Source organism: Dermacentor silvarum, chromosome 2, assembly GCF_013339745.2.
Source record: "Dermacentor silvarum isolate Dsil-2018 chromosome 2, BIME_Dsil_1.4, whole genome shotgun sequence".
NCBI classification, from domain to species: domain Eukaryota; kingdom Metazoa; phylum Arthropoda; class Arachnida; order Ixodida; family Ixodidae; genus Dermacentor; species Dermacentor silvarum.
Window position 1 is genome coordinate 189318349 of NC_051155.1, and position 13438 is coordinate 189331786.

At 41.6% G+C, this 13438-nt stretch overlaps 1 protein-coding gene across 2 annotated transcripts in view; it reads right to left on the bottom strand.

Annotated features, from left to right (window-relative positions):
* Positions 1-13438, bottom strand: part of LOC119440619 (E3 SUMO-protein ligase RanBP2) — a 125110-nt gene that overhangs the window by 92378 nt on the left and 19294 nt on the right. For both annotated transcript variants that reach the window (XM_037705514.2, XM_049662031.1), the window contains exons 10-12: positions 11660-11792; positions 10519-10696; positions 1354-1436 (exon numbers count right to left, since the gene is read on the bottom strand). In XM_037705514.2, coding sequence (XP_037561442.2) covers positions 1354-1436; positions 10519-10696; positions 11660-11792 — 394 coding nt within the window. The remainder of the gene's footprint in view (positions 1-1353; positions 1437-10518; positions 10697-11659; positions 11793-13438) is intronic.

The following is a 13438-nucleotide window of genomic DNA, read 5'->3' on the forward strand; positions in this document are numbered from 1 at the left end:
CAAAATGAGTGCCATAAAACAAAGGACCACTTAAACTGAGAAGCTCACTGGTATTCAGGAAAACATAACTTCACTAATTCTTTAGCTTTAAAGGGAAAAAAGCATTTGATTCTATTTAACAGACAATCTATTACCATAAATATAGTTATTTTGCAGACCTTGTACTAGAACTGATCTGTAATCAGTGCTGGCATACTAATTTAAAGTTTCTTTTAATAAGAGTAGACCGTACTGTATATCTTTATTTCTGTGCACCAAAGTTACGGATAGCTTGTTATATTCTTGTTATGCAATGCTAGGAGACTCCCGAGCATGTGAAGCAGTCTTTTCTTGCACGAAATTTGTAAGCATTACGCTTTGTGATAAATTTTCAGATCATCAATTCAATATACGGGCTTTCTTCTTGATTCGATATGATCTTCGATTCAAAATGTACTATTCGGTATTTTATTCACATGACAGTATTTACCTTTAAAGTTAGCTTCGCCGCAATACAGCCATGTTGCGCGGTGAAGAATACCAAGTGACAAAAGGTGGCACTGATACAAGACAGCACGTGTTCCTTAATTTACATACGCACATGCGCTGCATTCAGTACAGTATGAGCACCGAGACGCCTGATAAGTTTACTGATAGGCCTTCAGAGTTTTAAATGAAGTTTCACTCTTTTGTTCACTTTAAACGTCTCCTTGACTTTCAGGATTTTTTCATCGTAACGCCTTCCTTTTTGCTAGTGTTTGAAAACACAAATGGTCTTTCTCCACGGTTCTGCACGGCGCATAATTAAGGAATGCGTACTGGGCTCTGGGAACGGTACCATATACAAGACACACATGGCAGGCAAAAAAAAGATCAAATTGCCACACAATGTCGGAAACAGCTCTGAATGGCTGCCAGTATGCTTATTAGTCATCTAGGTGCTTGTACTGTGACCAGAGACAGCGCGCATGTGCTTGTATAATTAAGAAACTCGTATCATGTTTCGTGAGAGCGGGCCCATTCTATTTTTGGTATGCTTCATCGTACAACACGGTTGTGTAGTGGCAAAGCTGTATAGTCAAGTTTAAATTAACCGGCGAAGGCCAATTTTGAGAATATAACAGAAGTTTAGGACCAATGAAATGTATGGGCACCAACCAGGACCTTTGGTTGGATCGAATTAACCAGAGTAGAATTAACGGAAGTCTACTGTATAGACACGTATTTTTCCGGTCCCACAACATCTGAATTAAGTAACTTTACTGCACTGCTCCAGCTTTTGATACTCATTATGATGAAGTGAACAAGCAGTAAAACAATGAATTTTAATAAAAGACACCGTCCACAAATAAGCATCAACAAAGAATGACCAACCTCAGGTGTGCATGCTTCTTGCTTGAGATCAGACAGCCAACGAGACTTGCTTTCAACTTCACAGAGAACATGCACTATGTGACCTGTGCACAAGGAAGAAAGTTGTTTTCAGAAAATGTTTTCAGACCTCTAATCTAAAAAGCTAACTTTTTTTTTATTATTGTCTCAAATACAAAAAAAGAAAAAAGAAAAAAGCAGCTACCTAAAAAACAGCTAGCGGCATTGTCAGTATCGCTTTTTCTTACTCAACATAGGTAACAGTGAAAACAACAGCTGATATGTCATAGGCTGCAGTAAACAAACTTTCAAACCCAGCACTATGGCTGGATATAAAAGCATTGAATGTTTAATAGAATTTACTGCACTGACATTTGCTGTCAGTACCAGCAGAAGATCTGCTCCTCAATGAAGTCACCACAATAAAATTGCCTCATTATGTTAGAGTACTTCTTCCTTGTTAAAATTAAGAAATCAAATTTCGAACAATCACAGAAAAGCGTATCCGTTTGTTGTGTAAAATAACAGGCGACATCTAAAGTCAGCCTTGACAGTTCACAGCTGACGTGAACACTTATGTCGCATCAGCTGCTTTAAGAAAATTATGCATAAATAGCAGCCCACCATAAACGTCGATCAAATGTGATAGATCATGCAATGGCATGCAATGCAGAGATAGGTGGCCAACTGTGGCAGCAGGCAAACAATTTTAATGTATGCCATGCAACATTGATCAGGAAGCTGACCACAAAGCTGACAAATGCACTCAACCAGGAGTATTGGCAATTTTACTGACCAAGGCTTAGCAAGTCTGAACCTTAATAAAAACTATGAACAAATACTGCAGGGCATTGCACTTACTTTTGGGTGCACATCTTCATGTAATTTGATATGGCTGTCACACATACAAACACAACAAATCTGACTATGCTAGCACACATGCAACGTATAGGCACAAGCAAACATTGGGTCAAAGAAACGGTACTGTTCAGCTGTAAGCAATACCCCAAAATGTTACATCACTTCCTACTTCATGGCACAACAATGACCATGGCAAGTTAGGCCACTTGTGGACTAACACAAAGAAAATAGCCAGATAATCTGTTTTGCAACTTTGAAAGAGATAAATGCTTTTGAAGTTTAAAATACAGTAGAATCTCGATGATATGAATCTCCTAAGGGGGGACCTGGGTCTTGGACTAAAAATGTTGTAGAATCTTTATTCTTTGACGTATAGTGCTGAAAACTTGTACATATATGTAATGTTATGTGCTTATTTCCGATATAAGGTCCGTTTTTGTATATGTCCTTTGGTTTCAAATTTTATGCAAGTTTCCTTCAATTATCTTCCGGAAAGATTTGCCAATTATGTGTTCCTTAGATATCACTAAACAGGGTATTAATGGTTTCTGTACGATTCAAGGAGTGCAACAAAATTAATCTTATTGCTCTGCCTTACCTAGAGCAAGAGCTGCGAGACTTCAAAGCTTGAAACGCGAAAAAGTTTTTCTGGTGACTAATTCAATACCTCGTAACTAGTGTTCTATGTGCGGCAGACCAATAAGGTTGGTTTTGTTGCACTCCTTGAATCATACAGAAGCCACTGATACCATATTTAGTGATATCTAAAAATAACCTAATTGGCAAATCTTTCCGGGAGATAATTAAAGGAAACTTCCATGAAATTTGAACCAAAAGAGATAAACGAAAATTGACCTTATATTCGTAATAAGCACATAACATTACACATATGTACAAGTTTTCAGCACTATACGTCAAAGAATAAATATATCGCCCAAAAATGTAAAACAACCGGGAAATTACAGGGGGACACTGCAATGAAATGGCCGACTTGCTCAAATTTCAAATATATATATTTTTTTCACAATCTTAGGACCTTCCTGTATCTCATGTCAACATATCTGGACGAGTGGGTTTTAGGAAAAAAAATTTTACTCTTCAAGATATGGCGCTGAAAAGTTGTACATATATGCAATGATATGTGCTTGTGTTGAATATGTAGTCCATTTTTGGTTATCTCATCTGGTTTTAATTTTATATGAGCTTCGTTGAAATAATTTCTTGCGTAGGTTTGCAAAATATCTTGTGCTTAGATTTCTCAAAATAGGGTATCAATGGCTTCTGTATGATTAAAGGAGTGCCGCAAGACCAACCTTATTGCTCTGCCTTACCTAGAACACGAGTTGCGAGACTTCAAAGTTAAGCACCAGAAAAACACTCCTTCAAGTTCCAACTTCAAAGCCTCGCAACTCATGTTCTAGGTAAGGCAGAGCAATAAGGTTGGTCTTGTGGCATTCCTTGAATCATACAAAAGCCACTGATACCCTATTTTGAGAAATATAAGCACAAGATATTTTGCAAATCTGTGCAGAAAATATTTAAAGGACACTAGCATAAAATTGGAACCAAAGGAGATAAAGAAAAATGGACCTCATATTTGAAATAAGCACAAAGAATTACATATACATACGAGTTTCCAGTGCTATAGCTGAAAGAATGAAGATTTTAAGAATCTTCAGTCAAAGGCCCATATCTCCCCTTAAAGAAAATTTTACTTTGGTGCTGTCTGTCCTCAAAATTGGGAAGAAAATCGATGTTCGGGAGGTGCTTTCACACCGCTGATCACGCGAGCGCAGCTTTCCGTTGACACAGCGCCGACATCTTGGTATCGCTGTAAACACTTCAACTTTCCTCTGATCGACTGCGTTAACTTATCTTCATCGTGTAATACCTCAAAAGAATTTATCAATTTAACCTTAGATTTTAACCTGTTTCAGGTTGCTACGCAGCCTACACGGGGTAAGAATACCTTAGATTTAATCCTCACAACTGCCCCTGAGACAGTTGACCAAATTGTGTCCATTAATGGTTTTACTGATCATTCCTTACAGCAAGTAACTCTTAACGTACCCTCGTATCTTAACGGTTTTGCTACTAAAAAAAAATGCAATTATAATAAAGCCAATTACAATGTTATGAATTCCAAATTAGATGTATTCTTTCCCCACGTGCCATTACCTTCATTTAATAATCGGTCGGCGGAAGAGAACTGGATACTTTTCAGGAATAGGATGTCTGCTATAGTTAACCAGTATGTTCCTCTCATTAAAATAACCAATGATAAATCTAACCCATGGTTCACCAGATCCCTACGTTTACTGCGAAACAGGAAGCGCCACTACGATAGTGCTACGCGCTTGCGCATGCAAGCAGCTTGGGACAAATACAAGGAAAGCTTAAAAACTTACTGTTCTGCCCTGTCTTCAGCTAAGGATAAATACTTCAGTCGTGACTTACCTTCTCTTCTAAAATCTAATCCCAGGAAGTTCTCGCACGTTATAAGCCCAGATCAGGACCACAATAACATTTCTTTACACAACAATAACAACACTCCCCTTCTAGATATTCACTGCGCCTCTACTTTCAATACTGATTTTTCTTCTATTTTCACCACAGAAGATCAGTCTGATCTGCCAGACCGGAATTAAACTATCGATATATGTCACCCACAGAAATAACAGTTGAATGTGTCGCATGCCTGATAAATAACCTCAAGCTAACCACGTCATGTGGCGTCGACAACATTAATTCTAAAATTCTACACAACACCATAACAGTGCCTAGTAAAATTATTTCTCACATCTTCACACAATCATTAGAGACTGGCCTGCTGCCCTCGAACTGGAAGATAGCAAAAGTGATACCCATATTTAAGTCAGGTAATAAATATGCAGCTGTAAACTACCGCCCAATATCATTAACATCTAGATGCTGCAAAATGCTAGAACATGTAATTGCTTCAAATGTCTACAGCCACCTGGAAGCCAATAAACTTTTCTTTACTAATCAACACGAATTTCGGAGAAATTTATCACGTGAGACGCAATTATTCGAAATAACTGATGTACATACTGACGTGGAAGATGATGTACAAACTGATTGTGCTTTTCTAGATTTTTCGAAAGCATTTGACCTTGTAGCACATTGCCGTTTGATTTTGAAATTATCTGCTCTTAAATTAGATTCTCTTACAGTAACATGGATTCGCAGTTTCCTATCTAATCGTCAGCAATTCACAGCAGTTAATTTTTCTCTCCTCTTTCACGCGTTACTTCAGGTGTACCACAAGGCAGTGTTCTTGGAACATTACTATTTCTAATATACATTATTGACTTATCGAATAACATTTCCTCCCACATGCACATTTTTGCGGATGACTGCATTCTTTATCTTTCTATTAAAAGTGACGATCATGCAACCCTCCAAAAAGATCTTGAACTTATTTCTCTTTGGTGTAAGACTTGGCTAATGAAGCTTAATGTTTCTAAATGTAAAACTTTTTCTTTTAGCCGCAAGCATACTAACTACATTTTTGTATCACATAGATAAGATCACTACTTTGCACGATGCTCAATATAAATATCTTGGTATTAACCTAACTTCGACTATTTCATGGTCAACGCACATTGCATACATATGCGCCAATTCTTCGAGATTAGGGTACATACGCCGCATGTTACAAAATTCTACTAAAAATATTCGTAAACTAGCTTACCTAACATTTGTTCGACCTCAGCTGCATCCGTCTGGTCTACCCATCAAAAATATTTCATCGAAAAACTCGAATCTATTCAGAAAAGGGCCGTGCGTTTTATCTCGCGTTGTTATGACTATAAGAAAAGCATAACACAAACTAAACTCGCCCTCTTACTACAGCCCTTGCATGATCGTCGCGATATAGCCCTGCTATCCTTATTTCATAAATACCGTATTTTCTCGCATATAACCCGCACCAAAAATTGAAAAAATTGCTTAAAAAGTGGGGGTGCGGGTTATCTGCGATGATTTGCGAAGGGAGGGGGTGGGGGTCGGTTTCACGGCAACCCGCCGCCTGCCGTGCAGTCCGCGTTGTCCACGTCCCTATCGACATCGACGTGTGTTAAGCCAAAACACAGGTTATAGCCAGATCCACATCCATAGTCAGGTTAGATGCTTTTCGCACGCTTTTCGAGTCAGGTGCCGTTTCTTGTAAGCCCAGTTTGCACAGTTAGCCAGCCTTGTTTAGGCATCACGAGTGTGCCTCGGCAGAAGTCTTTCACAATGAAAGAGAAACTGAAGATCGTAGCCGCTGCTGAAGAAATCGGCAACAGAGCTGCTGCGAGAAGGTTCCAAAGATGATTACATCTTTGAGAGCGGCGATGAAGCCTCGGATGGCAACAGTGAATCTGACGACAGCGCTGAAAACGTTGCGGCGGTCGTTTGTTGTTTTGAAAACGAAATGATGGCTGCGCATAGTTGTAACTTCCTAGTCCTCATTTTTTCGGATACGTGTGCGGGTTATACACAAGGTTATTTTTTTCTTTTTCGTGGAGTTCGAAGTTAGGGGTGCGGGTTATATGCAAGGGCGGGTTATACGCGCGAAAATACGGTACGTCCACAACACAGTCGCCATCAGTTCTGCCTTTTGGAACTCCTCATTACAGGTCACAGTGGTTGTACAATCGGTGCAATTTCATGCGCATCTACGGAAAAACTAATTCATTTAACTACTCCGCTCTTCCAAGAGCCATTCGTCTTTGGAACGAACTTCCTAACATCATAGTTTATAAGAGGGACCAAGAAAACTTCCGGCTTCTTCTTATAACGCATTTTTCACACTCTACATAACCTAACCTATTATTTTTGTCTTTGCCTTTCCCGTTACTGATGTGCAACTACGCATTAAATATTGTTTTGTTATAGCCTAATTATGTCTTGCAAGCTCTGTAATTCTATTATGTTTTACTGTGAAATTTTGTTCTTCTATGCGCTATCGCGTTCAGAAGCGTTTGGTTTGTTCCTTGTACATACTGTAACACTATATTACTGAATATTTACATAATTCTTAACCTATACAGTGGAATCTCGATGATACGATCACGGCTAATACGAATTTCCGGATGATACAAATTTTTCTGTGGTCCCGGCTGAGCCCCATTACTTTGCAACGTGCTAGAGAACGGTTGTTACGTATAGATTTGCGACCCGCGTCGGTTGATACGAATAAACGCCGCCCCACCGACGGCCACGAAAAAGAACAGCGCGCAGTCACGCGCTTTCTCCCTTTCTCTTTTGGTGCGGAGGCGCGGATGCGGCGCCGGACAGCGCGGAGGCCGTGACTGGGCTCAAAGAGTTTGATGCGGTGGCGCCTTTCTTGCTTTTGCGCCCGGCCGCCGCAGCGAGCGAAGGTTCGTGCGGTCTATCGCTTCAACGGAAACTGAGCAGCGTAAGCACAGCGCATACAAAGGTCAGAGCCGTGTGGAGATCGCTTTCAAGATACGGTGCGCGCGACAACCCCGACAGCTGGCAGAGTAGAAGCCCCCTCCCATACCCCCCGGCTTTTCGCGCACGGAAGCAGGGCCAGGCTCAACTGGTGCGCCTGGCCGTGACGGAAGTCTCGTTTGCGCTCCGCTGTCCATTCGTTCTCCGTACGTGAAGGTGTGCATACCCCGCGCGAAAGGCGCGCTTTCACTCGCACGTACGGTGCACGGTGACGATTTTATCACCCTTGGACTCATGCTCCACGTCTCATGCTCCTCCTCCGCATCGCCTTTGTTCACCTCCTCTCCCGTCGGTGGGCGCACCTCGTTGAGAAGCGTGCTCGCTACCGCCCTTGTCGGCGAGATTTTCCAGCGGAAGCCGCATTATAACCGGTATTTTATCTCACGCGGCTGCACTGTAAGCGGTATGCGTATACATGGAGTTCTATGGGAGGGTAAACGGGAGTCGGAGAAGGCGATAAGCAATCTATACTGGAAATGCTTTTTATGTGCACATGCCCGAGTGAGTTAACCTCCGACTCTTTAATTTAGCTAGTTTTTATTGTGTTTCGATGACACGAATGTTGGCTAATACGAATATTTTTCGTGACCCCGTGAGATTCGTATCATCGTGATTTCACTGTATTTCTTTGTATATGTATTCACATGTGTATTCTAATTAGTATTATATAAGTCATCTTTGCACTCTCCCCCTTACACAATGCCTCTAAGGGCCTGTAAGGTCGCTTTAAATAAATAAATAAACACGAGAGATGAGCAATTCAGATAGCCGCAGCACTGCATTTCTCCATGCAGAAATAAAATTAACAAAAAAAAGCACAAAGGAAAGCTAGTCTTGTGATTCCTTATCACAGTCACGTGGCATGCAGGGAGCAATTATATTGGCTGACGCGAATTTGAATCACTGGCACACTTATTTCACGCATATTTTGGCAGCAACGAGCTGCGCACTTCGCATGTTCCGAGACTGACACTTCAAGATCTGCCTGGTTGTTTCGAATTTATTTCATTGCTATGTCCTAGCTGCTGCCTGATGGTGATGACATGATTTGCGCAAAATAAGGGAATCTGTTTACGTAAGATACGTCGTATCGGGTGATTTGATGGGTGCAAAGGTAGAAATGTTTAAAATTGTCATCGGGCACCCCAGACGACGGAATGCCTGGAGTACAGAGATGAGGATACCCATGCACGCGAATGCCGCCAATCTTGACGCGGCAAGACTGGGTCGCGTATGATTGCCTGCTCCTGATAAAGTTGAAATGTGTCTGAAAATTGCCGACAAGCTGCACGAGACTGCACAAAGCAAAAGCCTTTTATTTTTAAGGGGAGGAGTGCACACACGTTGGTCGAATCAAGGCGGAGTGACGAAGGTCACCCTGGCAACAGGAATGCGAAGAGTGCATCGGTACAGCAGCTCTGCCAACCTGACAACAGCCAGTGACTCGCACTACCGGCCCAACAGTGCCTGCTCACCGGCTCAACGTATATCACGCGGTGGCTCGATTGTTCTTATCATCCACTGTGGTGCAAAAAGCAGTTCGAAGCATTCAAAATTTAGCACAATGTAAGCTAATGACTATGGTACGGGAAGTTCGGAAAATTCGTATCATCTTGAAATTCATATAGGGCATGATCGTATCACCGAGATTCTACGGTATGGTTAAGCTTAAACCAAGAAATTATTTACACTCAAATGTGACATTACGACACATTCCACAGGGCACTATATATCTTATATATATATTTGTTGTCGTCACTGAACTTTGTGCAATCTGTATGTGCGACGCAACTTACGACTACTAGTATAAAAGTATACATATATATATATATATATATATATATATATATATATATATATTTGGCACAAAACAAATCAGCATTTCAACAGCTGCAGTGAACAGTAAAAACATACCATAGCACTAAGGCTGCTTCATGCATGACACGCGCAAAATTTATTGGCCTTCATGTGTAGAGATGCGCGACTCTCACGCGTCCCCCGATGTTGTTTTCCCCGCATGTCTCCTGTAGTCCGGCTTCTCTGCGTGAGTAAGCCCGGCGGCGGTTGCGGCGCGTTGCGAGAGATGGCGCTAGTGTCGCGATGCTAACGCCACCGAAAGGTGGGGTCACTTGGGAGAAAAAGGTCGGAGGCGCTCTCTCTTTGGCTGGGGATCGGCGACCAACACGCACGAACACTTCGCGCGTGCGCCGGCCCACTTCGCGCGTGCGCCGGCCCGCTTCGCGCGACCGTCGCGCGAGGCTAAGAGCAGGACAACGGTATGGACGAACACGGATCGTTCGAGCGCGCTACCGTCGCGTGACTGTACACGTGAACGACTAGGCGATGGTGTCATAGCATGGGGCGAACGTATTCGCTCGCTATCAGGTCGCGGTGAGTCGGACTTCCTTGATTTGTCGCGCGCCCGTGTGAATGTTCTATTGGTAGTAATTCGGCTAGTATGTATTAGTGTATGAAAGGTGCAATAAATGCCCTTTTGATTGTCTGCACTACTGTATTGTCGTTCCTTTGTCCCAAGAGCATGTGTGAGACCCCACATCTCCACGAGTACAAGCAGTGCCAATTATGACAGGGTCTTGACGCTGCAGAACCAGTTTCTCACTTAATTCTAATGAGTGCATCATTTTGAGTAAATATTTCCCAGAGAAACACAAGTTAGAATTGAGTAGATACACAAGTGCCAGCAGCAATTAACGTGATCTTGAGGAAACTCTGCTGGTCCAGGGACAAGAGGTTTTGCTTAATCAGCATCTCTGCCTGCAACACATGGTGAAGCAACCATAGTTTCCTAATGAAACTGGCACTCACCAGAAACCGAGAGCCGGTGGTGAGCTCGAAGGAAGACGTGACGGTAAAGCCTCTGCCTGGCGGAGTCGAGCGCCAGAAACCAAGTCTCCTGGGACAGGCCACTTGGAGGACGCAACGAGTGGGCACTCAGCAACAGGGCCGCAGCCCAGCTGCGAGCTTCTTGCCAGCTGTAACTCTCCTGCAAAGCAAGAAATATTTTCTGTATTTTATGGCCAAACATGATGAAAATCCACAGACTTGTTTAGTTTCTCATGCTGATAATTATTGACCCGTGCATTTGTTTATCTTTCTCGGGTGACTTCTTTTTACCGGCGAACAAATGTTAACCATTACTCAGAGCAGAAGATGCCTGCATGTATCGGACGTTTCTCGAATGTTATCAATGGTGTTATTTGTTGTCGTCACTGAACTTCGTGCAATCTGACTGCATGTGCGACACAAACTGCGACAACTAGCATAAAAGCCAATGCGCTTCACCCACTGATAAGATTTCCGACAATTACCAACTGTGCTCGCCGCTATCGTCGTGCTTTGAGTGTAACCCGTTTTCTGGGCACAGGTTCACACAATAACGAGTTAGTATCCTAATTCACAGTTTTTGCTACTATGTTTTTCACCGCAACTACAATGTGACAATATGCAATACTTTTTCTTGTACAATTAGTTCAGAAGATAGATAAATCTACCACTATTTTTTCTGGAGACAATAAGGAAAAGCTGCTCAGCAGGAAGTTAATATTGGATAGGCAGATACAAGAAACTGCAATAAATGCAGTGCTAGAAGCAGTTTTCAAATCAAATCAGAATTAGTCATTCTACAGATGACTAAAGTTCAGTTTTTGCACTACGACCAAAAATATAAAATATATGAGCTAAAAATTGAGCAGAGTGGTATACTAATTAGGCTTTCCATAAAAAAAAAATTATAGCTCTAGCTATCGTTGATCGTAGGGTATCACTTCAACAAACTAGTAAAGTGAGCAAAAAGGGTCATGACACACCAGAACGATCCCTCTGAACTATCTTGAGGACTCCTGGAGTTCTGCATATCCCAATTTGACGTAGAGTCTTTTGTGGTATCTTTATAAATGAGTTATCAAATAGTGCACAGTGTTTGCAAGATGACAACCAAGCCACACACCTTCCAGGCCCTCTTGAGGAGCAATGTGGCCATGTGCAAGTACAGCTGGCCGGTGACATGATGTAGCACAAAGTCCCAGGCCCCACCACGTGTCCATTTCTTCTTATGGGCCTTATCCAGCAAGCCATCCAGCCTGGGCATAAGTCAAATTCATAAAATGCCCTTTATTTCACATATACTTCGTGAACATGTATACTACTGGAAGAAGCTAACAAAGCTTAAAAAAAAAAAAAAAAACGGAACTTAAGAAATGCTATATTTTATTGTCAAAGTTAAGCACACCTCTCTGACTATTATGCACTAAAGAATCGCATGATTATGCATTGTGTGGCCATGGTCTGACTATTATGCACTAAAGAACCGCATGATTGTGTATTGTGTGGCCATGGTGTTGACAAAGATACTATACTTTCCTTACTGCCTTGCATACTACCACAAGCCTCGTACTAGGCCTCGTACAATAACATTGAACATCCCAAGCACAAAAATAGTGCAGTCTCTTACACTTCAGGCTTCAGGACCCAACAGTGTGGTGCACACAGTACCGTGACAACACAATGCTTGTAAGGAAATTCTGTGTTTTCTCTCTCGCTCTGTTTTTTTTTTTTTTTTTTTTTTTTTTTTTTTTTTTTTTGCTGGTACTATGGCTTGCTAATTTTTGGTCAAAGACAGACAAACTGTTCAATGGACGAATTCTGTAAAGATGGCTCATTGTCTAATGATGCACAATAACCTCCAAATATTTCACAAACCACACAAGCTTATGTTAAATTTCAAATTTCAGACAGGTTTTGTATGATATGAGTTAGTACCACAACTAAAATATTAAAAAATTAAATTAGGGGGTTTTATGTGGCAAAACCACGATCTGGTTATGAGGCATGCCGTAGAGTGGGGCTCCAGAAATTTGGACCACCTGGGGTTCTTTAACGTACACCTAAATCAAAGTACACGGGTGTTTTCACATTTCTTCCCCCATCGAAATGCGGCCGCCGTGGCCAGGATTTCATCCCGCGGCCTCGTGCTGTAAAATGCACTTACAACAAAATATTGGGTAAAAATGTCTTTCTCCCATACCTCTGCTTACATCCATCTAAAACACAGGTCGACGGTGTCACAAAGATCTTTTTCAATAACGAAGACTCTTATTTCGGAGGAATGGAAGGGAGAAAGCACAGAGGTGGAAGGGGCTGGCATGCGGCCAAACCGCACGGCGTACACAACATTTACTCTTCATAACAGTAAATTTATAATAGTAGTTGCTTTCTTACTAAAACCCATCGCTTACGTTAGCCACTGCCTATTATTGAAGAAACTTGAATCGTATGGCATAGTTGGCAACACTCAATTCTTTACTAGCTATCTCATCAAGGAAGGAGAATGTGTCCTTTGAAAGCTTGCGCTCCTCATATATAAGTGTAACCTATCCACAAAGGTCAGTACTGGGACATGTTATGCTTCAAATTTACCTGAACGACCTCCCCAAAAATATGCAAACATCTGATGTACTAATGTATGCAGATGACACAGCTCTCGTATTTGTTGGCAATTCCCGCTTCCACAATTACAAAATATTATAACTTCTGCGTTACTTGATGTCTCTAGTTTGCTCTTACAAAATAATCAAATGTTAGATGTTGAAAAAAACCTCCCACTACCAGAAAATATGGAGAAAACATTTTTCCTAGCTTGCTGTTATGTGATCGCCCGATCGAAAGAGCATATGCATTTAAATATCAAGGAGTCATTTTCGATTAACACCTGAACTGGAAAGAACAG